Genomic DNA, 25812 nt, shown 5'->3' on the forward strand with positions numbered 1-25812 from the left:
TAGCAGGTACGTACACCCAAGTCAGTTAAGAGGCTCCGTTCTGGGGACCTCTTGATTGAAACAAAAAATGACAGGCAGTCTGACCATCTACTCCGAGTAACATCAATCGGAGGAATACCCATAACAGTGACACCACACAGAACACTAAATTCATCGAGAGGTGTCATTTCGGAGTGGGACCTTCTCGACGTCACCGAGGAGGAAATCTGCTCCGAATTAAAACCACAGGGAGTTATTGCCGTCAAGAGAATCACTGTGCGAAGGGATGGAAAAATTGTTAAAACCAGGAGTGTTATCCTGACTTTTAACTCTCCCAAACCTCCTGATGAGATTAAAGCTGGCTACATCAACTGTCCAGTGTGTCCATATGTTCCAAACCCTTTACGGTGTTTTAAATGCCAGAAATATGGACATTCTCAAATGGCCTGCCGTGGAGTCCTTGCATGCGCTCGATGTGGTGCAAAGGACCACGAAACAACAGCATGTTCAGCCACGAAACCCACCTGCATTAACTGTGAAGGCGAACACCCGGCCTACTCACGAGCATGCCAGAGGTGGAAAGAAGAAAAAGAAATTCAACGGCTGAAGGCAGAGCTAAACATATCGTACCAGGAGGCAAGGAAAGCAGTGAAACCTCTCAACATCAAACCTACCTATGCCCAGAAGGTAGCAGGGAGGTGTTCGATTGGGACTCAGATGGACATGTCCGTCCCTCCAAAAGAATCATTTACTCCCATCGCACATTATCTTTTAAGCTCCCTAAAACCTGCACAGAAGGACCAATCAGCTGCCACTCCTATATCGGTACCTCCTAATGCTCCACAAATAACAAAAGCAAATGCAAAAGAAAAGAATAAGAAAGGTGAAATAGCACCTAGTACCCAAGAAAACATGGATGTCGAGCAGAAGGAGGTACAAGAAGACTCAGTTTTGGAGCTCTTTGCTGAGGAGGAAATGGACACTGGACAGCGTCCGTACTTCCCCAGGAAGGAGAAAGCCAGAACTGAAAAAGGTAAGCCCTCAGCACCTTGGAAGCCACCTGATGGACCCACCAAGCCAAAATAATGGCTAAATTCCTACAATGGAATTGTCGTGGATTCCGGCGAAATATTGATGACATCAAGGCCCTCCTGCAAAAGCACGAGCCAGTTTGCTTTTGCTTGCAGGAGACATATCTAAAGGCAAATGACGATCCCACCATGCACAACATCACAATTTTTCGAAAGGATAGAATTGCGGATGGCTCTGCTCATGGAGGAGTGGCTATCCTCGTCGGCAATCAGACCCCAGTGCAGCCCTTGCTAATTACAACTAGCATTGAAGCTGTTGCAATTTGCCTTTCGGTGGGATTTATATTAACAGTTTGCTCTCTTTATTTGCCATCTGGGACTGACATCCCCCAGGGAGACCTTGATGATCTTGTAACGCAGTTGCCTCCCCCTTACTTACTTCTCGGGGATATGAATGCACATAACACCCTGTGGGGTAGTGCTAACAGCAACGGAAGGGGACGAGTCATAGAGCGTATGCTCAATGACAATGACCTTTCCCTTCTAAATACTGGAACAAACACCTTCCACATGCCTACCCGTACTTTTTCTGCCATTGATCTCTCTATCTGCTCCCCTTCTCTATTCCCTTCACTCACTTGGGAGGTGGAGGAGAATCCATACGGAAGTGATCACTTCCCGTGATAACCTTGTTACACAGTGGGCGCCCATGTCTTCCTTTTAGGTTACCACGGTGGAAGTTTGATCAGGGTGACTGGAATGCCTTCCAACATCAGGCAAATTTTGACCTCAGTACAGTCAGTCGGGAGCCTATCAATGACGCAGTAAAGTACATCACAGAAATCATTGTCCAAGCAGCTGCTAATGCTGTCCCAAAAACATCTGCCCGGTTTCCACCATTTCCCAAACCTCGGTGGAATTTACAATGCACAACAGCAAAAAAGGCTCAAAACAAAGCGTGGGGGATATTTCGCCGATATCCTACCACGAACAACCTTATAGCCTTCAAACGTGCACAAGCCAAAGCACGCTACATCCACCGTCAGAGTCAAAAGGAATCGTGGATCCGTTTTACATCATCTATTAACCAGTCTACTAACTCTAAGGTAGTCTGGGATAAAATCCGGAAAATGAAGGGAAAATATACATCCCACCCTTCTTCAATCGTAGATTATAATGGATGCACTATTGCAGACCCAACTGCAATAGCCAACGCTCTTGGGGAAACATTCTCTAACATCTCCGCAACATCCTCGTATTCCCCAGAGTTCCTGGTCCTGAAACATAAACTGGAAAAACAAGCACTTAATTTTAAGTCCAAGGGCCTCTATCCCTACAACGGGGTATTCAATATGGAGGAACTGAAAAGAGCCCTCACTCTTTCCAAAGCAAGTGCTGTTGGACCAGTTGGCATCCATTATGAAATGATTAAACATCTTTCACCAAAATCTATGGATTGTCTGCTCCTTCTGTATAACAGAATCTTTATTGAAGGGCAGTTTCCGGACTCCTGGCGAAAGGCAATCGTTCTTGCCTTTCCTAAGCCAGGAAAGGATCCAAAAGTCACCACCAATTATTGTCCTATTGCTCTGAGTAGCTGTCTGTGCAAAATCCTGGAGAGAATGGTTAATTCTCGTTTAATATGGTATCTCGAATCAAATGACCTTCTCTCCAACATCCAGTGTGGCTTCCGAAGGAACCGGTCCACTTTGGACCATCTTATTAGATTGGAAGCATCCATCCGGGATGCTTTCCTAAAACGCGAACACTTGGTGTCGGTGTTCTTTGACATGGAGAAAGCGTATGACACAACTTGGAGATTTGGCATCTTAAAAGATCTGCATAGCCTTGGCCTTAGGGGACAACTCCCCATTTTTATTAAAAACTTTTTAGCCAATCGATCTTTCCAAGTTCGTGTGGGATCCTCACTCTCTCGTTCCTTCAGCCAAGAGGAGGGAGTACCACAAGGATCAGTATTAAGTGTCACGCTTTTTGCCATCAAAGTAAATTCCATCACAGAACAACTTCCTCCAACTGTAAACAGTGCCCCCTATGTTGATGACTTTAGCATATTTTGTCAGTCATGCAACATGAGGGTTATTGAAAGACAACTGCAGAAAGCCATTGATCGCCTTAATTCCTGGGCACTTGCTAATGGCTTCAGGTTCTCGCTGGAGAAGACCGTTTGCGTACACCTTTGTCGCAAGCGTAATCTTCATCCTGAACCTGAATTAAGGCTCGGACAAATTGTTATTCCAGTAGTGTCAGACACAAAATTCTTGGGACTTGTGTTTGATAAAAAGTTGACCTTTCCCGAACATATTTGTCAACTTCGTACAAAATGCACGAGGGGACTCAATATTCTCCGCTCTCTCTCCTCCACGCGTTGGGGAGCAGATCGATGCACCCTACTACGGCTTTACCGTGCACTTGTACGACCCAAATTAGACTACGGGTCCAGGTATACTCCTCAGCCAGAGACAGTGCCCTTCGATGGCTTGACCCTGTCCATCAGGCCATCTGTATCGCTACTGGAGCATATCGCACATCTCCTGTCCAGAGCTTATACGTCGAAGCAAACGAACCATCATTATCCCTTCGACGTAAGCAGTTGTCTTTAAACTATGCTTTAAAGTTGAAATCCCTGCCAAACCATCCTAACGTGGACATCCGTTTTTGAGCCACGTTGGGAAAACTTGTACAATACCCGTAAGACTGCCAACTGACCTTTTGGCATTCGTGTCCAAGAGCTACTCAGAGTTTAACATCATGGTAGACAAGGTTGCACAAACACGAAAAGAAATTCCTCCACCCTGGCATGCTCATCCCCCACCGTGCGACTTTTCCCTTAAGAAATGGGTAAAGTCTGAGACCTCATCATCTGTCTACCAGCAGCTCTACTCTGCACACCAAGCTGAGCACTCAGACTTCCTGCCCGTTTACACAGACGGCTCGAAGTCTGAGTCGTGCGTAGGATCTGCTGCTGTCTTTCCGGACACTATAATATCTCAGCAGATTCCTCCTGAATCCAGCATATACACTGCAGAGCTGTATGCTATAGAGCTAGCCTTGGATCACATTCGAACTTGTCAATTCCAAAGGTCAATAATATATTCTGATTCTTTGAGTGTATTACAGGCTTTATTATCTCTGAGACACAATTCTCATCCAGTTCTTTGTTGGGTTCAGCAGAAGATACATTCTCTTCATGAATACAAGTTTGATATCCGCTTCTGCTGGATTCCTAGCCACATTGGGATAAAGGGAAATGATTCCCTTTATCCCAATGTGGGATAAAGGGAATCATTTCCCAAATCACAACACCCACTCGTAATTGTTGCCTGTCAGTCCCCTATACAGACTACAGGCAAATAATACGCAACAAGATATATTCCCAATGGCAAGAACTATGGCACAGACAGAGAACAAATAAATTATACCAAATAAAGGCTGTAATAGAAACATGGCAGTCTAGTCTGCGCAGGAATCGGAGCGAGGAAGTTGTTCTTGCTCGACTCCGCATAGGACACAGTCATTTGACACATTCTTTTCTGCTGAGGGCGGATTACCCTCCTATGTGTGAGTCTTGCGACACCGTTTTAACTTCAAAGCATATTTTAATATTGTGTTAATTTTACCCATGTTCGCAATATATATTTTACCGCTTTTACTCATCCGACTGAGCCTTATACACTCAGTCAGATTTTATCAGACAACGACCACGTGCCAGCAGTTTTTAAGTTTTTACAAGCTATTAATATATACACACATATATAAATTGGATCATTTATTTTTAAACTTATACTGCCTTATATATATTTATATATATATATATATATAAATAACAATTTGACGAGGTAACCTTTTTAAAGGTTACCAGAATTTATCTTTATTGTTATTTTAATCGTTTCCTGGCGCAGTATAACCTTAGTTGTTTTTGCGCCAATAAACCCAAAATCAAATCAAATCAAACTGTAGCTGGGGCCCTCCCAGACAAGCTCAGGTGCAAACCTGAGCTTGTCTGGGAGGACCCGAAGACAAAAAAAAAAAGCCCTGGAAGGTGAAGAGAGAGCAGGGGAAGATAGTGAAGGTAAGAAGGAATAGATGACTATAAGGAATTGGATGATAGGAAGACTGTCCACCTGGAAATAGAGAGTTATGAGAAATAGATGGGCACTCCTGTGGAAGGTGCTCATCCTCCACATGGGCCATTGAGAACAGTAAAAGTTTTGTTGTGGTAGAGTCCACCAGGCGAAACGTTTGGATGAGGAGTTGGGGCAGAGATATGGGATTGGTTGAGGGTAAAATCATACAGCCAGGGTGCCCTATATGGGGAGGATTACATTGTGGATGCACAGTGGCTCTCTGTATAAGATCCCACACTAGCCAGACCAGCTGGAGCCAATGTCAGCAGTTCCGATGCCAGAGGAAAGAGGCATGGCATGGGGGGTGGAGCTTCTAATATGCTGCCTCCCACTGCAGTCTAATTTGGGGTCCTATCAGAACACACACTCTCCACATATTTGGCCCATCTACACTCCTGTCACACATACATATGCACACGTACGCTTTTAGGACATAAGACAACTCACACACATTTCTCATTTTGCATTCATCATCATTCAGCCAGACATGATGCAGGTGCCACCTGAACATGGCAACTGTCAGACAGTCACATTTATTTTATTGTTATTATTTTTTATATACTCTTTACAAACATTTACTCATCACTGCATAGTTTACACAGGTAACCTAACATTCACTCACATACGAGGTGCTACCCAAATATTCCCGAAATTTGAATGTTGCACAGTAAATATCTAGTATGGACTTGTGGTGTTAGGTAACACTGCATGCATTCTTTGTGAATCAGTGTGCCACGTGGTGTCAGGCTGGATAGAGTCCTTGAATATTTATGCACAGTTATTTGGCAGTATGTTTTACATAGTTTGTGATTGTTGCGATGGCTGATGTGAGAGAGCAATGTGCTTGCATCAAGTTTTGTTTCCTTCTTAATGATACAGCATCAGAAACCCATAAGAAGTCGAAACAAGCTTTTGGCTTTAGGCCAAACACAAACCTACTACTGGTTTAACCATTTTAAAAACGGTTGAATGTTGGTTGATGATGATTTCTCTGGGCATCCATCATCGAGCACCACCCTGGAAAATGTTGCAAAAGTTCGGGTAGCGATTCGTGAAGACCTCAGGAGGCCCATCCATGACATTTGTGGCATTGTAGGACTATCGTACGGCATGTGTCAGCAGATTTTGTCAGACGAGTTGAACGTGAGAAGGATTTCGGCCAAGTTCGTGCCATGGTTACTGAGTGAAGACCAAAAGCAGCAGCACATGAAAGTTAGCAGAGATTTTCAAGAACGGGCTAGGAATGATCAGAATTCCTTTCTACAGTCATCATTGGTGATGAGAGTTGGGTATGTGGGTATTATGATCCAAAAACCAAGCAACAATCATCTCAGTGGAAGAGCCCATCTTCGCCCCGACTGAAGAAAGCCTGACAAGCGAGGAGCAATGTGAAGTCCATGCTGATCTATTTTTTATACATTGACAGGATTATCCATAAGGAATTCATTCCTCCTGGCCAGACCATCATCGCAAAGTTCTACTGCGATGTCCTGAAGCGATTAAGGGAAGCCGTCAGGAGGAAATGTCCAGAAAAGTGGCTCACAAACAACTGGTCCTTTATCATAACAACATGCCGGCCCACACATTTCTTGCTGTGGTACAGTTTTTGGCATCCAACAACATGACAGTTATCTCCCACTCCTCTTATTTGCTAGACTTAGCTCCCTGCAACTTCTTCCTCTTCCCAAGAATGAAAATCAAGCTGAAGGGTTGAAGATTTGACAGTGCAGAGGATATCCAAACCGAATCGCAGGCAGTGCTGAATACTATGTGCTGGGATCGATGTTTACTCTCTCAAGGAGACTACTTCGAAGGTGGTGGTGATGAGTAAGATCCAGGGTGAGGCTAATTTATTTTATAAATACATTTCGGAAACTTTTGGGTAGTACCTCGTAAATACAACTCAACCTGCAAGCATAACTTTATTTATTTATTTTTTATTATTTTATTTTTTATTTTTATAATAAATAAAAATAAATAAATAAAAATTTATTTTTATATTTTATATACATATTCAGGGTACATTATGTAGGACATTCACATTCAGCTATCCTTTTCACTCACTTATTCCATTCACTACTACAGGCCCTCGAATAGAACTACACTTACACTTTTTTTCTTGCAAGTTGAGCAGACATTTCCCACCCAGCACTTGAATAGAGATATGCATATGAAATAATAACAATATTTATAATTACTTAGTGACTTATGCACAATCGCACACAAGCAAACATTCAGTTTCCCACGCCTATAGACTATATGATTAGACTATCACAGATATTTCTTTGTTTACATTATTCATTTTTACATTTAATCCACAATATTTACTTTTAATTAATTAAAACATGCATTTGTTTCTACACATTGGGGGAAGGGAATATATTTTGGCAATTCCATATCAATCAAGTGCAACAATGCAGACATGACTAACAGCTGCAAGCAAGCACACAGCGCTACAGACATTTTCACTTACTACGCATACATACTCCAGTCTTAAAAAACAGACTACAGCTCTCCGTCATGTTCAGCAGCATGGATGTGACTGAGAGCCATTGGTAAGCACACACTGCCATACACATTTTCACTCATTGCTCATATGCACATGAAGACAGAGAAACACGGACTAGAGCCTTCCATCATGTCCAGCAATGCGGACATGGCAGAGAGCCTCAATCAAGCAAAATTATTATGCACACATAATTACACAACAATTAATATTCACACAATACATACAATCATGCTCTCAAATATATGCACACTAATAGCACCTGAACTATGAATCCATAACATTTATATAGTTAATATTACACCTAAATTAATTGCAAAAACATATAACATATATATTTATGAAAATGTACATATGAAGTTATGCATAGAGGTCAAACACATAAAATAATACAATTTCTAAAACGAACATTTTCTCTGGGTGAGAAACACATTATAACAGGCTAGTCACATTTGGATTTGTCCAATTCAATGTCTAATCCAGTTCAATTGACAATTCAGTGTTTAGTTTGAATATGGCTTCTTATGCCTATACATAAGCACCAGTTCCACCATTTTTAGGACAATACTGCTCCGAAAATTATGTCCTTTAATCTGGATCATTTTCCTCTGTTGCACCAAGTAATCAATGTGTAAAAGGCTTCAGATTTATGTCTTTTAAGATTCTTATAACACTCAATTGACTCATTTGCAGTTCTCATGAACACTTGTTGATTTCTGTGGGAATATTTAAATGTATTATGACAGCTTCAGCATTTTTGATACTTCTTAATGTCCTTTTCCTCCCACTGGTTGTCTTATTTATATTGTTTATAGTTCCGTGTTCCTCAAACTTATCATGCAGCCAGATTATTGTTAGATGAGTAGGTGCCCTTGTTTCATATTGTCTTTCTCATGCATGCTAAAACACTGATATTTTCAAATTTCCAGTATCATTTAAGAATTCTGTCTCTCTCTCTCTCTCTCACACTCACATGAATGTTCGCTGTCATTTCTATAGGTTTCAGCCAATTAGAAAAATTAAATAAATTAGTCATCTAACTGAAGAATTATGGATTATTAAAAATGGTTTATTATGAATTATTAAAGTGTGTATTTGTAATTTTTATTCACCCTGTGTGTATATATATATGTGTAGAGCACTGTAAGCTTCAAATTGTGCGGCCACTGGTGTTTCATGCAGAATAAGAGAGGAAACATACCCTGCCTGCATTAGGCAAACATCCCAGAGGAGCAACATGGGTTTAATCAATGTTTTAACCACTTAAGACCTTGGTGAAACATCCATATATCAACAAATGTGGCTAGTATATGGGCAGTACTGTTTGTCCTTTGTCTGTGTGAAACAATGGTGTAAATAGTTCCGTGTGGACAAGCAGTTCATATGCCACAACCTAGTTAGTCCCACATTCTTGTCATGGCAGACATCAAACATGTAGAAGACACTGTGTGGGAAAACAGGCATATAATGGCAAAAGTCATGCAGGACGTAGTGTTGTGAGAGTCCACTGCTACACAAGTTCTTAATGTGTGAAAGGTGTGCATTCACTGAGTGCTTAGGTACCTCACAACAAGCAGATGGGCACATTGAATAGGTGTATTATTAATCTGGCACTGGTGGCATGGGACCTCACAGGTTCCATTTGAAAATATTGATACCACATTATCAGTTGGGTGAAGATCTGAATCTTTTTCTGCCTTTTTAAATATAGACAGTCTTAAGTGTGAACAAGAACCTGTGAGGTGCTGCACCACTGTTGCAATTTTCCTTATTAGTAACATGAGACCTGACAGGTGCCAGCATTGTGAATTATCAGATTGTGTTATTTGGTAGTTGCAAGGTTATTGCTGTTATTCTTCCTCTAGCTTTATAAATATTTACAGTCTTACGTGAGTTGTTTTTGAAGGATTTGTTATTGTTTTCAGAGAATAAACATGATATGTGAGATTCACTTCTGATAGGGTGGAAGCCTCCTTGTAACTATTTTTGTTTTAGAGCATTGTAAATAAAGAAAAGAAATCTGAGAACTAAGAAGATTTATTTGCCCAGTTCCACCACTGCCAGATTAATAAGAGTTCCATTTAATGTGCCTTCTGCCTACTGTGAGGTACCTAATACCCATTGAGTGCACAAGCAGGTAAGAATAATAAGAAGAAATATGTTTTGTTTTTTTTTTTCATGAAAATTCTAAAACATTAAAGGTTTTAGAACCTATAGTACTTAGTATCTTCTATCTTTCCAACTCAGCCTTCAACCCATACATGGGTTGAAGTTGAGTTGCAAAAGACAAGATACTTGTTGACATTAGGCTTAAATTTTACAGATTCCAATTTTCAGGAAATATACATGATATGGGAAGGAAAGTTTTTCTAAAAAATAAATAAATAAATATATATATAAAGGTAAAATATAAATGAAGAAGAAAACTTAGTTCTGTGAGTTTGGAGGTAGACAGTGAATGCATATTGACTAGTTGTGTTACACTTTGGATTTGGAAGAGAGTGCAGAGTTACAGATTCCAGTTTGAAAGAGTGCCCATGGAAGTATCTGTAGAACAGGCATGCAGCAGAAATTGAATGTTTATGAGACAAAGAGTGCAGAGACTTCATAAGGTACAGGTTGTTAATTGCCATAACTGCAATCATTTGAATAGACTAGGTCAAGAGAGGCTTAGGGGGCACCACCCCTGATGTGGGAACAGTATTCCATTATAGAACAGATTTGAGATTTATTGAGTCAGCAGTTATTTAGAAGAAAAGTAAAACCAAAAGCTTAAAAAGAAAACCTGGTTTGTTTGATGCAGAGGAGAGCAGTAGTTGTAAGGTGCTTATGCCAGGAGAGATTAGAAGTGAAGATAATCCCCAATAGAGATAGGTGATCTCTTTGAGGTATCTGTGTGTCATGGACAATCAGCATGGGAGCTGTAGACTTTTTTCTCCCCCCCCCCCAAGAAATAAGACAAGACTGAGTTTTAGAAGGATTGAAGTAAACTAAATTCTCTTTACCCCATTGAAGAATCACCTGGTAATCGACATTCAACAAATTGGTGTTTAGCATTAGCATTAGTTGAAGCATATGATGCAAGGAAGCAAGCCTATACTGTTGTACAAATTGAAGCAGCATGGCATTAGGAGCAAGTTAATGCTATGGATAAAGGAATGGTTGAATGGCAGGAGAATATATTTGAAAAGTTGAAGCTGTTTCTACAAGAAAAGGTTTCTGAAACTGGAGGATGGAATGTAGTGTGCTGTCATCAACATAACTGTGAATAGGATTTCCAGTCAGTGGAAGAAGATCATTAATATACAAAAAGAAAAGAGTAAGAGAAGGAACTAAATCGTATGTGATACCAGTGTTAGTTAAGAAATTAGAAGACAAAATGCTGTTTACCATTACATGCAGTGAGTGGATAGAGAAAAACCTGTTACTCAGTTGCATAAAACAAATGGAATCCATATGGTAGGAGCTTGTTTAGACCTTTATACCAAACATAATCAGACGCCTTGGAAATATCAAGAGTAACTGCTTGAGTTTCACCAAACTTTTTTATCAAATTTGTCCAAAGATGAGTAACATAAGCCAGTGTCACCAGGGGGAATCAACACTGATGAAATCCTTATTGGCAATCATTGATCATTGGCAGTTTAAGAGTTGGCAGTCGAATTCTCTGTTACTTTCGAAGGAAGGGATGTGTCACCCATTTTAGAAACTGGTTGAATTGAACTGGTGAAATTCCAAGCAGGATTAAAAAAAACACTAGTGGATTAAGAAATTTTAAAAAGGTGACACAGAACAGGTGCAAGGTCAGAAGAAAAGGTTTTGAGAACAAGTGAGAAAGTGCCTTCAGGACTGTCACTTTCTTTTCATCAAGATTGGTCAGAATTCTTCTAGCATCCTTCTGCCAGAAGACCATGGGGGGAGACATTGAGTGATGTTCGGTATGGTAGGAGGCGATTTCCCAAGATCACTATTAGAAGAGTTAGAAGAAAAGTAGAATACTATTAAGTCACTTTTATCTTTAGCTTTGTTTTGATCCCTTTAGGATTTCATTCTTATTGTGGAATCTCATACCTTAACCATAGACTGAAAAATTTCCCACCACAGAAGCTAAACTGACCATTCTGTAGTTTTCCATCACCATTTTAGGTCTTACCTTATGAATTTGAAGAATCATTAATTCTTCTCCAGTCCAAGAAAACCAGCTAGGGTCTACAGATAATCATACTAACATTACTAATAGTTTGATTCACTCATATAACAGCTTTTTAATATAATTGAATGTGTTCTGTCCATCCGTAGGGTCTTTACCTTCCCCCAGCCTCTATAAATTTTCTGATAAATGCTTCTCAGAGATAGTTATAATTCTAATTTTTCAACAAAATAACTGTACTTTGCTGTTTATTCCTAGTTTAACACATTTGCTTCCACTTATATTTGAGAGTACATTCAGTGTATTGAATTTTTGAGAAACAGCACATTCTAAAAACCTCAACAATCCAAAAATTTGTAAAAAATTTTTGAAAAGTAAAGTCTAGAATTCATAGCTAAAAGCAAACACTTACTTTCAGGCTGAGCTGTAAATCAGAACAAACTTCAAAATTTCATAAAAAGTTTTTTTCCTGTACATTAACTGCAGCACAACAGAAAAAATTAAACAGCATACCAAGCTTTAAATGAAAGCCAAGCATTACTGCTAATACCCAGAGTTTAATCAGTGTGCCAACAGAATCGAGCAGTTGTTAATTTTTGTACTTCTGCTTTGACAGCACTCGTTTATTGATCGCTTAAGAATGACTGACCATGTGCATTACAGCACAGCACTTGGGTGGGTTTTGAACATTTATATGCATAACAGCACATCACTTGTAATGCTGTTTGATGCTTATGCATGTCAGACACAGTGAACATTTTAACAGCACTTTCAGTTGTGAAGTTTGTTGCAGTTGCAAAGTACCTATTCAACTCATGGGTTGTATTATCGGGCTGTTGTCCATGATTCCATTGCTGTCGTCTTTTAAAGGACTACCTGATTTACTCCCTCTTTTCTTGTATTCACCTGAGTAGGACTTCTTATCCTTGTTCTTAGTTTTCTGTCAAAGATTTCTCATAATTGCTGTTTGTCTATATTATTCCATCAGTATTTTTGTTAAAAATATGTTTATAAATTTTATATAAAACAATATCTTACAGTAGTCTGTAGCTATTTTCATGCTTTCTCCTCTCATGATTAAACCTTACAGCTCCCTTGCCATCTATTTTGGAATCTTTCTTTTGTGGTTCCTTCAGCACTGAAATGAATGTATTAGTGATTTCTGGATAAATCCTATAAACACTTCCATAATGTCTTATGTCCCACAGCATATACAGCCAAGTTTGCCTCTCCAATTAAGAGAGTCCAACAAATACTTCAAACTACTATAAAAGTACTATCCTCCAACCCAGAATTGAAGTCCACACCCTTTATTTTGAAAACTGAAATTTTCTTGGACACATTAACCATTTTAAAACACTAATTGCTTCAAATTTTGTTAGTGTCATATCCTTGATGCTAGTAGATTCTTGGTGAGAACCAGGTCAAGGACATTTGACCCTCTTCTTCCATCCCTCCAATATCCTGGAATAAATAACAGTCATCCAGTTAATTCAAAAAATCTGAACATTCCACAATGTGTTATTGGTCCATGATTTCATTCAGTACGAGATAAGTTAAAATCACCCATAATGAGGTATTCACTTTGTACAGACTCAGTTTCTGGCTTTCTTTGAGTCTGGATATAATCTGATTGCTTTTGGGCAGCTTTTGATAAGAAATATACCCACCCTTCCTTCAGCTTTTTCTCTCTCTCTCTCTCTCTCTCTCTCTCTCTCTCTCTCTCCTGTTAATGCATTTAATTACAAGGAACACACCTGTGTTCCTTGTAATTAAATGCATTATCTCAGGATGGCACTATATCCGAATTAGCCCTTCATGTTATAATGCAGTTTTTAAGCAGAAGGCCCGATTCAAGAAAAGCTGCACATGATTCAGTTGCCTCACTGAATTATTTCTTATGAATTTTGTATTTGTGTGTGATCTGGTCCAAAAATATTTGTGATTCAACAAAAGCTATGCATGTTTGGTGCCATGGCAGCTTATCAAGACGGCAGCAACTTTCTTGTATTATGAAGGGGCACAGTTGTTGGGTCCAGTACCTCTAACTTTCCTCCCAGCAGTGTGCTATGGTTTGGGAGTCTGGTTTCATTCAGCATGCCCTCATCACGATGGTACAGCAGCACACCAGCCATGCAGGTCCTGGCTAGTGCTCTCCCACTTCACCTTAAAGTCATTGCCAGGGGACTTCACTACTGGTCTCTATTCTCAGTTACAATCTAAATGTTACCAACAGCTGTAACTAAGAAAAGAAAAATATTGTGGTCCATCTGATACAGTTCTGGCAGGAAGACTGGAACACCATCACAAAAGGGTCTGTTACAAAAAGTCTCCATCACCTTTCCTTGATTGCCGCTGTGGTTCATGCCAGGCCTTTGCTTCAACATACTACTTATGGGTCATGCCTCTCTGAACTTGAAACTGAGGACTTGGGTCTCTCCGCAGATCCCATGGGAGTCCAGAAGGTTGAGAACACATTTTATATAAGTGGCATCTTTATCATTCTCCTATATGTAAAATGATTATGGAACTTCACACTCACCCACGTGGTGAAAAATTCTGCTATGTCGTTGATAAGCTGCATTACAGACAACTCTCAGAATTTTCCCATGCTGCTTTCTCCACAAAGAAGGCAAATCTTTTACTGCCCCATAACTGACTCATTACCACATAAGAACAATGCATCCCAAACAGATGGTAGACCTGGAACACTTTGCAATATTTAATAAGTTCCACCAGTGCCCTCACTGATTCTCTGGGGGCTACCCAGTGGTACATCTCTTCATCAAATTGACATGTGTTCACTTACTCACACTGCTGGTATTGTGCTACCATCACATGACACACTAATACCCTTTCATTAAGCGTGCAGGATTTGCTACCCCAACAGGTTAGGATTTGCACCTGTATACCTTGCTGTGTGTTAGGTGCTGCTGACATTCAGATTTGGATGTGGGATGCTGTATGCTGCACCTCTTTGCAGGGGCCCCCTTGCCCTGCAAGCTTTTTATTCTTTCCCTGGGTCAGGCGGGAACCTAACTCAGAGATATTCAGACACTTTGTTCCCTCCCTACCTTTCTCAACTGGAGGAGGTCTTCTTTTCTCTTCCCCCTACCACTTTTTTCCTATTCACTTTAACTTCCTCTTAAATTATCTCCCATACTTCACATTATTTTATTTTTCTTGGGCTCCCCCAGAGCTCAGGCAACTCTGGGGAATGCCTAGCTAGAACATCATCTCCCTATGTCCTACACATTGTGATGGTTGGTAACTGGGAGTTGGTGGTTTTCCACAGGCCTGCAGGCTAACAGTCTAGATGAACAATGCTCCAATATAACCCATACTAATACTGCAAACCACACACACACACACACACACACACACTTTTTTCCTATTCACTTTAACTTCCTCTTAAATTATCTCCCATACTTCACATTATTTTATTTTTCTTGGGCTCCCCCAGAGCTCAGGCAACTCTGGGGAATGCCTAGCTAGAACATCATCTCCCTATGTCCTACACATTGTGATGTTTGGTAACTGGGAGTTGGTGGTTCTCCACAGGCCTGCAGGCTAACAGTCTAGATGAACAATGCTCCAATATAACCCATACTAATACTGCAAACCACACACACACACACACACACACACACACACACACACACACACACACACACACACACACCCACCCCATTCTGGTATTGTATTCTTCCCAGAGCAATAACAGAGGTGGGGGAGGCTCCTGATGTTGCCAGATAATAACGCCGTACTATACTTCTAACCTGAAAACAAGTGAATGAGTAATGAATGACATTATTTTTCATTGCCAAAGACCAGAAATTTTCAAGCAGCATCAGCTGGAGAGGTTGTTGTCAGTTTTCTTGGACATGGAAACCAAAAACCATGTCAACAATTAGCAGCAAGCGGTATTGCACATTTCTGAAAGATATCCTCAGCCTGGAGACAGCCATCAAAAGCAAATGGTGTTGATCACTGTAAGATTTTCTATTTGCAGCATGATAAATGTTATTTTGCATATGTCATATTAGTCATGTCACCAGTGATCAAGGACTTGTCTGTGGAAGCCATACAACATATACCAGACTCACTAGACCATAATTACATCATTGCATATAATACATTGGTAATGATTTTTAAGTAAAAATTAAAGTAGACATATTTTTGAAAGTATACATTATTGCAAGTAAGCTTTTTATGATATGATCAGAAAAAAGAGGGGGGCTTAGTAAGTGTGCTGTAAGCAAATTACCATACCCCTAAGATGTATATTTTTGTATCAGTGAATAAATATGACATTTTAAAGAATCTCTAGTTTTGATGTAATATTTAATGTTATTTTTATCCTTTTCAAGATCATAGATATTAGGGATATTATCAGAGCTCCAACAGTAGAACAGATGAAGGATGTGTATCCTTTTTTTTTAATAGTTTTATAATTGAAAGATTATGCTATTTGGCTGCTTATGTAGCAGCATAGTATAGTAGTAGTTTATGATATGCATAGTTTTTATTGTAGTGCCTTTAGAAGTGCCTTAAACATAATATAATGTTAACAACGAATAGTTTCTCTCTGGCTAAGTGATGTATTGCTCAGCTCTTAAGCTGAAATCCCATTTTGAAGAACTTAAATCCTTCCAAATGATAGCTGAGTTAGCCAGTCTCAGGTAGCAATATAAGATTTTTCTTCTTCTTTTTTTTTTTTTTCTTAATCCCTCAGACGGGTCAATTGGTCTAGAAAACATATAGATACAGAATACTAGCATTCTTTGCATAGCAGTATATTGACTGTTACCTGCTATCTGTTTGGAAATGCTGGGTGTGAATATTGATGACAATAAACTTATTGAGATCTTTTCAAGTACTCGATGCTGTATTTCAAGACCTGCACATGGCGGTTATATCCATTGATACTAACATTCCTATTATATGTTCACTCATTAATAGTAATTTGTTTTTAAAAAGTTTTGTTATTTTATTATGGTAGTATTTTGTAATAATAGCAGTTTTTTATTTTACTTTGTTTACTAATTTCCTTGCTTCTAACTTCATCTCTTAATGTTTTATTAGTTACCCTTAATTCTTTCATTTCTACAGTTTCATTTATCTGTTTTATAGTACCTCATCCCACAACTTCATTATTATTAGTCTTTGTGTAAGTTTATATATTTTAATTTTGGTGTCCTGATTAATGTTTGGATTGCTCCATATTATGTTATTTAATCCTTTCAATATTCTGCTTGATAATAATGCTTGTCCTTCTACTTTTTCTTGAGTTATTCCTAAACTATTTATCTGTATTCCAAAATAGTTAAACTTCTTTACTTCTAATTCTAATATACATCTCAGTTGTTCTTTTGACAATTGGCTCTTTGTTTCCTCTGTAGATATTTCCATATTGTATTCTCTTGCTTTCTTATTAAGATTATATAGCAGTCCTTACCTTAAAATTGTTTTAATTTTCTGCCATTAGAGCTTCAACATGTGTATATTATATTATATTGAATTTTTTATTTTTCATTCTAATTCCTTTATCTGTATTGTGTTTACTTTGTTAATTCATCCATTATCAGGCAGAGAATAGGCTTAGTGAATCTCCTTGTCTTATTCCTTTAGTTATTTATGTGTATTATTTCCTTGATTTGTTTTAATTATCCACTTTTTTTTTTTTTTTTTATGAAAACCCCAAACACGAAAGGTATCAAAACCTATAGTACTTAGTACCGTGCATGGGTTGAAGGAGAAGTATATGGGGGGGGGGATGCCAGAAACTTTGCTCTAGAGACTAAACATGGGTTTCACCACTTCAAGCCTCCAATAAGCAAAGTGGTGGTATTTCACCGGTTGATGAAAGTCATCTACCAACTTATTGTCTGTATATACACACACACACACACACACACACACATATATATATATATATATATATATACACACACTGTGATCACTGATGACAATAAACACCTACCTAATACTGTGTTGGGCCACTGTTTGCATGGATAGTAGCTGTTATTCACCTAGGCATTGGCTCCACTAGATGTCTGAAGACATTCATAGGGAACTGCAGCCATGCTGCCTCCAAGGCTACAGATTTTTTTTTTTTATGTAAACCCCAAACATGAAGGTATTAGAACCTATAGTACTTAGTACCGTGCTTGGGTTGGAAGTTGAGAAGACGAAAGAAGATATTTGTTGACATTGGACTTGAACTTCTGTAGACTGTAATTTTCAGGAAATACGTATGAAGGAAGGTTGTTCTAGAAAACGGCAGTTGAATGAATAAACGAGGAATATGAAAAGTTGGTACTGTGAGTTTGAAGTTGGACAGTAAATGGATGTTGGCTGGTGGCGCACGTGTTCAGACTGTTTTGAAAGAGAGAGCGGGAATTATAGAAGCCAATTCACAAGAACAATTCCCATGGAAATATCTGTAGAAGAGGCATGCAGCAGAAACAGTACGTCTATGAGACAGCGAGTGGAGAGACTCTGTTAGAGATGAATCATTAATTAACCTAACTGTCCTCTTCTGAATGGAATCAAGAAGTCTGAGAGAGAGGTTTTGGGGGCACCACCCCAGATGTGGGAACAATATTCCATGGTAGGGCAGATTTGTGATTTGTAAAGAGTGAACAGCTATTTGGAAGAAAAGTAACGCCAAGAGTGAAAGAGAAAACCAAGTTTTTTAGATGCAGAGATTACATCTTTTGTTAATTACTGAGGAACATTGTGTAGCTTTAATATTTATATTATGTCTTATTTTTACTCTATCAAAAGCCTTTATTAAATCTACAAAACATGTATAAATTTGTCTATTGTACTCTAAATGATTTTTCTGTTACTCGTATTTGCTTTATCATAAATAAGGCATCTATCTATTCATGATCTGTTTTTCCTAAATCCTTGCTGCTCATCACTTAATTTTATAATGTTATTTAATATTTCTGATGTTACTTTTGTATACAGTTTCAACAACCTGTTAAATAAATTAATACCGCTAAAATTTTCTTCCAATTGCTAATCTTGTTTTATATGCAGATTTGTCCCCGTATCCGCTGATTCAGTTACCCACAGAAAAAAAACAAAAAAACTTAACACTTACTACTCGCGTGTCCAATATGATTCTTCCCTTTATTTTTTACAGTGATATTGGTTTGGTCACCAACATTATAATGGTTCTTTAGAGATTTAATGGATGCACCGCTTTCAAATTTTTGTTTAATTTGAAAGCACAACTCTTGCGTTTGCCCATTATTTTTGTGATTTCTAAACAAAAAAAAGTTCCGACATCCCTGACATAAATGATGAAAAAAAAATTGTCCTTTTGCGGTGCGACGGAACACCAATTGATGCGACGCACTAATTCAAACTAAACATTTGGTCTCTCTTTTTTTTGTTTTGAGCATTAGGTGTGAAGACAGTGGGGGATTTTGCAAGATAATAGATACACTAACCTTCCAATGATGACTTACAATGCCGGTTCTTGTCGCTTATTTACGACTTTCAAAATACTTGAATTTTATGATTTCTGGTTGATTTTTTTTTTTTTTTTTTTTTTAAATTTGGAGTCTTGACGTGTCCCGGTTAATCCAATCCTGGTAAATCGAGAGTCTGTTGTACTTTTTTATTACCGTATTTAATGTTGGTAATGTCTTATTGTGTGTTTAATTTATCAATTAAATTTTATTATACATATATACGTACAAGAAAATCACGTTATATATGGGGTCAGCAGGTGTTCGCTTATATCTGCGGTTTCAGCCATCCACAGTAGGTCTTGGAACGTATCCCCCGCAGATACGGGGGGGGGGGGTCTTACTGTATATACAGTGTCCAAAAAAAAAAAAAAATGCATACACACTTTGATTGTTAATAACTTCGTTGTTTATTTTCATAAATTCAATTTTATAATTTTATAATGAAGAAAAAATGTGAGAAAAAAATTGCATTAACGCAAGTGTTCAAATTGTCATCCATTCTTATCCAGGCATTGTTGACATCGTTGAGAAACTGAATTGCGTACATCACTTAAGACATCTCTTGATATTGCTGCACATTCTGCTTCAATAGCTTGCCGTAATTCAGTGATTGTTGCTGGTTTTGTGGCATGAACTTTATCTTTGAGGTGTCCCCATAAGTAAAAATCCAATTATGTTAGATCTGGAGAATGTGGAGGGAACTCAACACTGCCTCTTTGTCCAATCCAACAATATATATATATATATATATATATATCCAATGCGGATGTTGAGACCTTTTTTGATTGTTGGTGACAAATGACGAATGCTAGGTGTACCAGTATGATCCGGAGACATGTCAAAGCAGCGGACTCCTATCTCCTCCCCACCTCTCAAAAAGGCAAAGTCCATTTCATCTGCAAAGAAGGTGATGTCCGTGTTTTGGAACAGAAAAGGGGTTATCCTCACAGATTACCTACTCTGTGGTTCTATACTTAGTGGAGAATACTACAGAAATCTTTTAAAAAAGTTATGCGATGCTTTGAAGGTGAAAAGGCACAGAATGTTAACTAAAGGTATCAGTCTTCTGTCAGACAATGCACTGGCTCACACGGCCGTTGCCACCAGCAACTCAGTTGCCTAGTGCGGCTTCGAACTACTGCAGCATCCACCCCATTCTCCTGACCTAGCTCCGTCAGACTTCTTGTTTTGAGAAATGAAGAAACCATTGCATGGCTGCCACTTTGATTCGTCTCAGGAAGTCATCTGTGAAGTGGAATCGTGGCAAAAAGTGTGGAATTCTATGATCAAAGTATTAAACAACTGATCCATAGATGAGAGAAATGTGTTACTATACATGGAGAGTACATAGAAAAGGATTAAACTTACTGTGAAGGAAGTTTAATCCTTTTCATGGAGAGTACATAGAAAGGATTAAACTTCCTTTCATCTTTCTAGGGCTATTATTTCTAGGTAAGGGTACAAACTTTTTGGTATCCCCCCCTTGTACTTCACTCATGCATTCTCCATGGATTTATGTAGGTATGTCTTTTATGATAATCTTCCCCATAAACTAATACATATATTTAACAAAATAATTTGATAGTATATAACAGATCTATGATGCTCAATACGTTCTACGTTGATATCAATATTTGTAGGAAAATAAGAGAATTTACCTCAATGTGATGTGTAGAACTTCCGAATGATATTCTCCAAAAATTAAAACAAATAAAAGATTAACTCAAAATGATTAGAGTAAAAAAACAATATAAAAAATTTAATAAAAATAAAGGTTTAACGTAAATTTTGAAAAACAATTTATGTTAAACCTTAATTAATTTTTTATGTTGTTTTTTGAATTTTTAATTAATTTTTGAATTGTTTTCAATTGATTTTTTACTGTAATCATTTTGCGTTAATTTTTTATTTGTTTTAATTTCTGGAGAATATCATGCGGAAGTGTTCTGCATATCATATTGAGATAAATTTCTCTTATTCTCCTACAAATATTAACAATATATATATAGTGATATATTGAAAGTGTATAGGAGAAGGTTGTTACTATCGAATCTACAGTATACACGAGAAGTTAATGATAGAAATCAAGAATTAAAAGAAATGAAATAAAAAAAACAAATATAAAGAACCAAAAAGAAATGACTAAGAAATGAGGTAAAATAAAATGAAATAAAATAGAATAAAGTGAAAGCAACTAAAATAATATGAAATAAAATAAGATATCATATTGCAGTATAACTCATAATTTCAATGTTTTTGTCAGAGGTAATTCACCGAAATTATGTGAAAGAGGGCAGTACATAAGTAAATAAATAATGGAAAAGGATTAGAATAAAAAAAATAAAATTAAATATATTTGGTGTTATGAACCAGGGATACTGCTTAGGCAAATGAACCCTATGACCATAATGTGTAAATAGTGATATATTTAAAGTGTATAGGAGAAGGTTATTACTATCGAATCTACGAGAAGTTAATAAGGTAGAAATCAAGAATTAAAAGAAATGAAGTAACAAAGACATAAGAAATGAGTTAACTATATCTCATTTCTTATCTTATATATATATATATATGAATATGAGTTAAGTTGATAGTGGTAAGAGTTTTTAAAGGTAAAATATGATATACTAGCTTATCAGACAAACCATAAACCATGGCGGGTACCCAACGTGACCTGGAAAAAATCAATCTATGCTATGACATAAGCAATAAATTATAAACATATATAAAAATACCATTAAAATGTTAATTATGGCAATAAGATACATTGAAAGGGACTTTTTCGAGGGCTAACCCTTTCAATGTATCAACCATAATTAACGAGCTATCCGTTTCTGTAGTCATCGTCCAGCATAACTATGTCCAAATATATGTAAAATAGTAGTATTAGGTTAGAGCCAAAAGGTAGTGACGAGAATAAAATTTGTAGTAAGTTAGAGCCAAATGGTAGTAATAAAATTTGTTAATTAATCCCAAATTTAGCAGTAAGTTAGAGCTAAATGGTAGTAATAAAATTTTGTTAATTAATCCCAAATTTAGCAGTAAGTTAGAGCTAAATGGTAGTAATAAAATTTTGTTAATTAATCCCAAATTTAGCAGTAAGCTGGCAAGATGACTGTTAGCCCGACGGATAGCCAAAATTTTAAATTAAAATTATAGAAAGAGCTATAATTATTGTTAGGCATATGTGCGTAATTGATAGTTTAGATTTTTACCTTTAAAAACTTTTACCACTATCAACTTAACTCATATTCATATTTATACAGACCGATGTAATGTTTAATCGTACTAGATGGCATTAATTGGTTATGTGACTACTTAATATTTATTATAATATTTATATTTATTAAAACATTTAATATTTGCTTTTTCATACCTGGATATATATATATATATATCCAATATGTTAAATTAAATAAAACATAAGCCAGTAGTATTGCAAAAACTGTAGAGCGAAAATTAACATAAAAATTTTTACGTTAATTTTCGCTCTACAGTTTTTGCAATACTACTGGCTTATGTTTTATTTAATTTAACATATTGGATGTATTTCAGCTTCATATGGAGGAATTGCATGTCGCTGCGTCTAATGAATGCTTAACTATTTATTTACTTATTTCATTATAATTTAATTTTATTTAATATAATTCAATGATAGTATATATATATATATATATATATATATTTCAATGGATATATTTACTAATATATCCGCTAAAATACCAACATATATATATATATATATGTTGGTATTTTTATATTTTTTTTTTTCATATTACTTATGTTCTTTTCTTTAAAAATTTGCTTCAGTATTTCTATTAATTCTGTAGTTAACTTTTATCCTTCATATTTTAGTAATAGTTCATTAATTTTTTTATCTATACCTGCACTTCTATTATTTTTAATTTTTCTATTTTTTTAAAATTTCCTCTGCATTTAATTGTTCTCTTCATTAATGCTATTTCCTTTGTTTTCTAATATTTGTTGTTGTTCACTTTTTATAATTTAAAAAAAAAAATTATTTACCTACATAATATAAGTTTATTATTTTAACATATTCATTTATTTTTAATCTATATGTTATGGGCAATATGATAAATCGGAAAGTATACATAATTACTGACTATTATGTATAATTCCCAATAATGTTGGAGAATATGTTTAATTTATCAAACATACCAGATATTACGAATAATCTCCAATGCTTACTGGTAATATATATTAATTGAAATTAGATGCCAACAGAATACAAAAAAAAATCAAAGTTTAATGTTATTTATTATTACAAAATAAACTATGATGATATTTTGAATTGCACAGTTTGTTACTATTTCTACAACTACATTTATTACTGTTGCATTTTCCTTTACAATTACATTTTTTGTAACCTTAACCACCATATATGGAAAACTTCTTAACACACTCCCGCAAAGTAATTCTGAGTCTGGAACTTCCGCGACACTTAAAAATTTTTCATGGCATATAGAAAACTCATTTCTGGTATAAACGTTGGCCAATTTCCCTTTCTTTGTACCCAATTTATATAGTCCACTATTGTCAATATCCATAATAACTGCCAAGCAATTTCTTGGGTCACTTCTGGCTCTGTCAACATCAGGAATTCTTATATGTACCGTATCATCTACTTTTCCAGTAGGAAACTTTTTGTTGGACACGTTTATCATTTTTTTAGCTTGTATTTTAAGATTTTCTTTTACTATTTTATGTTTTCTATATATTTGTGCTTTCCTATTCACAACAATATTATCCAAGTCCTTGTTATTCTCTTTAATATTCTCCTTAACATTCTCCATATTCTCTTCAACGTTCTCCATCCATTATATTGTCATAATGCTAGTGTCTCCTGCAGTCTCTCCAGAATCATAAATATTTGATTCCTTCTCTATCATATGATCATTTTTAAATTGTTTCATTATGTTTTCTAGTTCTTCCTCTTCTTTTAAATTAACAACAACTTCTTTGGGAAGCCATGAGGTTTTGAGGCCAATTTTAATGGGAGAACCAAACATAGCTTCATAGGGACTGCATTTAATTCCTTGGTGATATGCTCTATTTTTCATTAATTGAACAAATCGTAATCCTTCACTCCAGTTGCGTGTTTCATTAGTTTCTAGCCACGTGCTCAATATATTCTCTATGTCCTGGTTTGCACGTTCGACAGAACCTTGACTCTGGCTGTGCCAAGGTTTACCTTGTACGATTTTCAGTTCTTCCCAAGAAGAACATAATTCTTCGATAACTTTATTCGCGAATTTGTGACCGTTATCGCTTTGAGGGATAGAAGGAGCTCCAAAAATAGTAAATATATCCAATAAAGCATAAGCAAATTCTTCAGCATGTTTGCTTTTTAAGGGACACAATTGTACAAATTTTGTTAGGTGGTCTTGATATATAAGAATAAATTTGTATCCCTTGTCTTGCTGACTTTGCATGTCAATCAGGTCTACCTGACACCTACTATTCATTTTGTTAAACACCATTGGCTTAACCACTAAGCCTTTTTTAGGAACTTTACTTTTCTTCTGACAAGGCTCACATAAGTTTAAATATACCATTACAGACTCAGCGGTTATATTTTTATACTTTTTTTTGAATTTCGTTCATCATCTGATTTCTTCCCCCATGGCCAATAGCTATATGAATATTATGTATTGTATCAAAAATTTCCTCAGTGCAGACATAATATTTTATGCTTTGGTTATTTTCTTGAACAGGGTAAATCAATTTATTACAATCACCTACTTTAATTATATCATAGCGCTTGAGTCTTTGGTAATCTGCTGGAGTTTTACCTGTGGTTTTCAATTTTAGTGCAAAAATGTCATTTATCAGCTGTATATATTTTTCTTTCATTATAAAACCTTTGTTACTGCATTTTGTTTCTATTACTTTTGTTAAATTTGCAGTAAAACCTTCTTTCATTCTTTCAATGGTATCCATAACCGTTACACTTTGGCAAACCACAAAAATTTTCATCACATGTTAATTTCTAATTGTTTTTCAAAGAAAACTTACCTATGGACATAAACTAAATACGTTTAACTTTATCTATAAGTATAACGTTGCATTAAACGGTAAGAATGCAGACTCAGTGGTTGTTCTAGTTCAGCCCAACAACGCTGCACCAACTAAATGCTGATGTGTTGTTGTATGTTGCACTAAACGGTAGAAATGTAGACACAGCGGTCGTTCTCGTTCAGCCCAACAGCGCTGCACTAACTAAATGGCGGTATATTATAGGTTTTAGAAGCGGCTAGTCGGCTCGACAGTGCGCAGAAGCACTTCCCTTCATTTCATTCATATGATTTCTCTGTCCTATTTATCAAATACACCAGCGAGCACTGGAGAATATGTAAAATGGCTGGTATATTTAATAAATTGCTATATATTTATTAAATTCTCCAATATTATTGGTGATTATACATATTAACTGGTAATTATTCATAATCACCATATTAATCAAATTTACCGTAACATATATACTGTAGAT

General features: G+C 36.7%; 1 protein-coding gene across 1 annotated transcript in view; it reads left to right on the forward strand.

Annotated features, from left to right (window-relative positions):
* Positions 1-25812, forward strand: part of LOC150081813 (mitogen-activated protein kinase 1-like) — a 262012-nt gene that overhangs the window by 55669 nt on the left and 180531 nt on the right. The window contains exon 3 of the mRNA XM_090379718.1: positions 16182-16237. Within this exon, the coding sequence (XP_090235844.1) occupies positions 16182-16237 (56 nt within the window). The remainder of the gene's footprint in view (positions 1-16181; positions 16238-25812) is intronic.

This window comes from Mastigoproctus giganteus, chromosome 8 (assembly GCF_048544385.1).
Source record: "Mastigoproctus giganteus isolate SK-2022 chromosome 8, ASM4854438v1, whole genome shotgun sequence".
Classification (NCBI taxonomy): Eukaryota; Metazoa; Arthropoda; class Arachnida; order Uropygi; family Thelyphonidae; genus Mastigoproctus; species Mastigoproctus giganteus.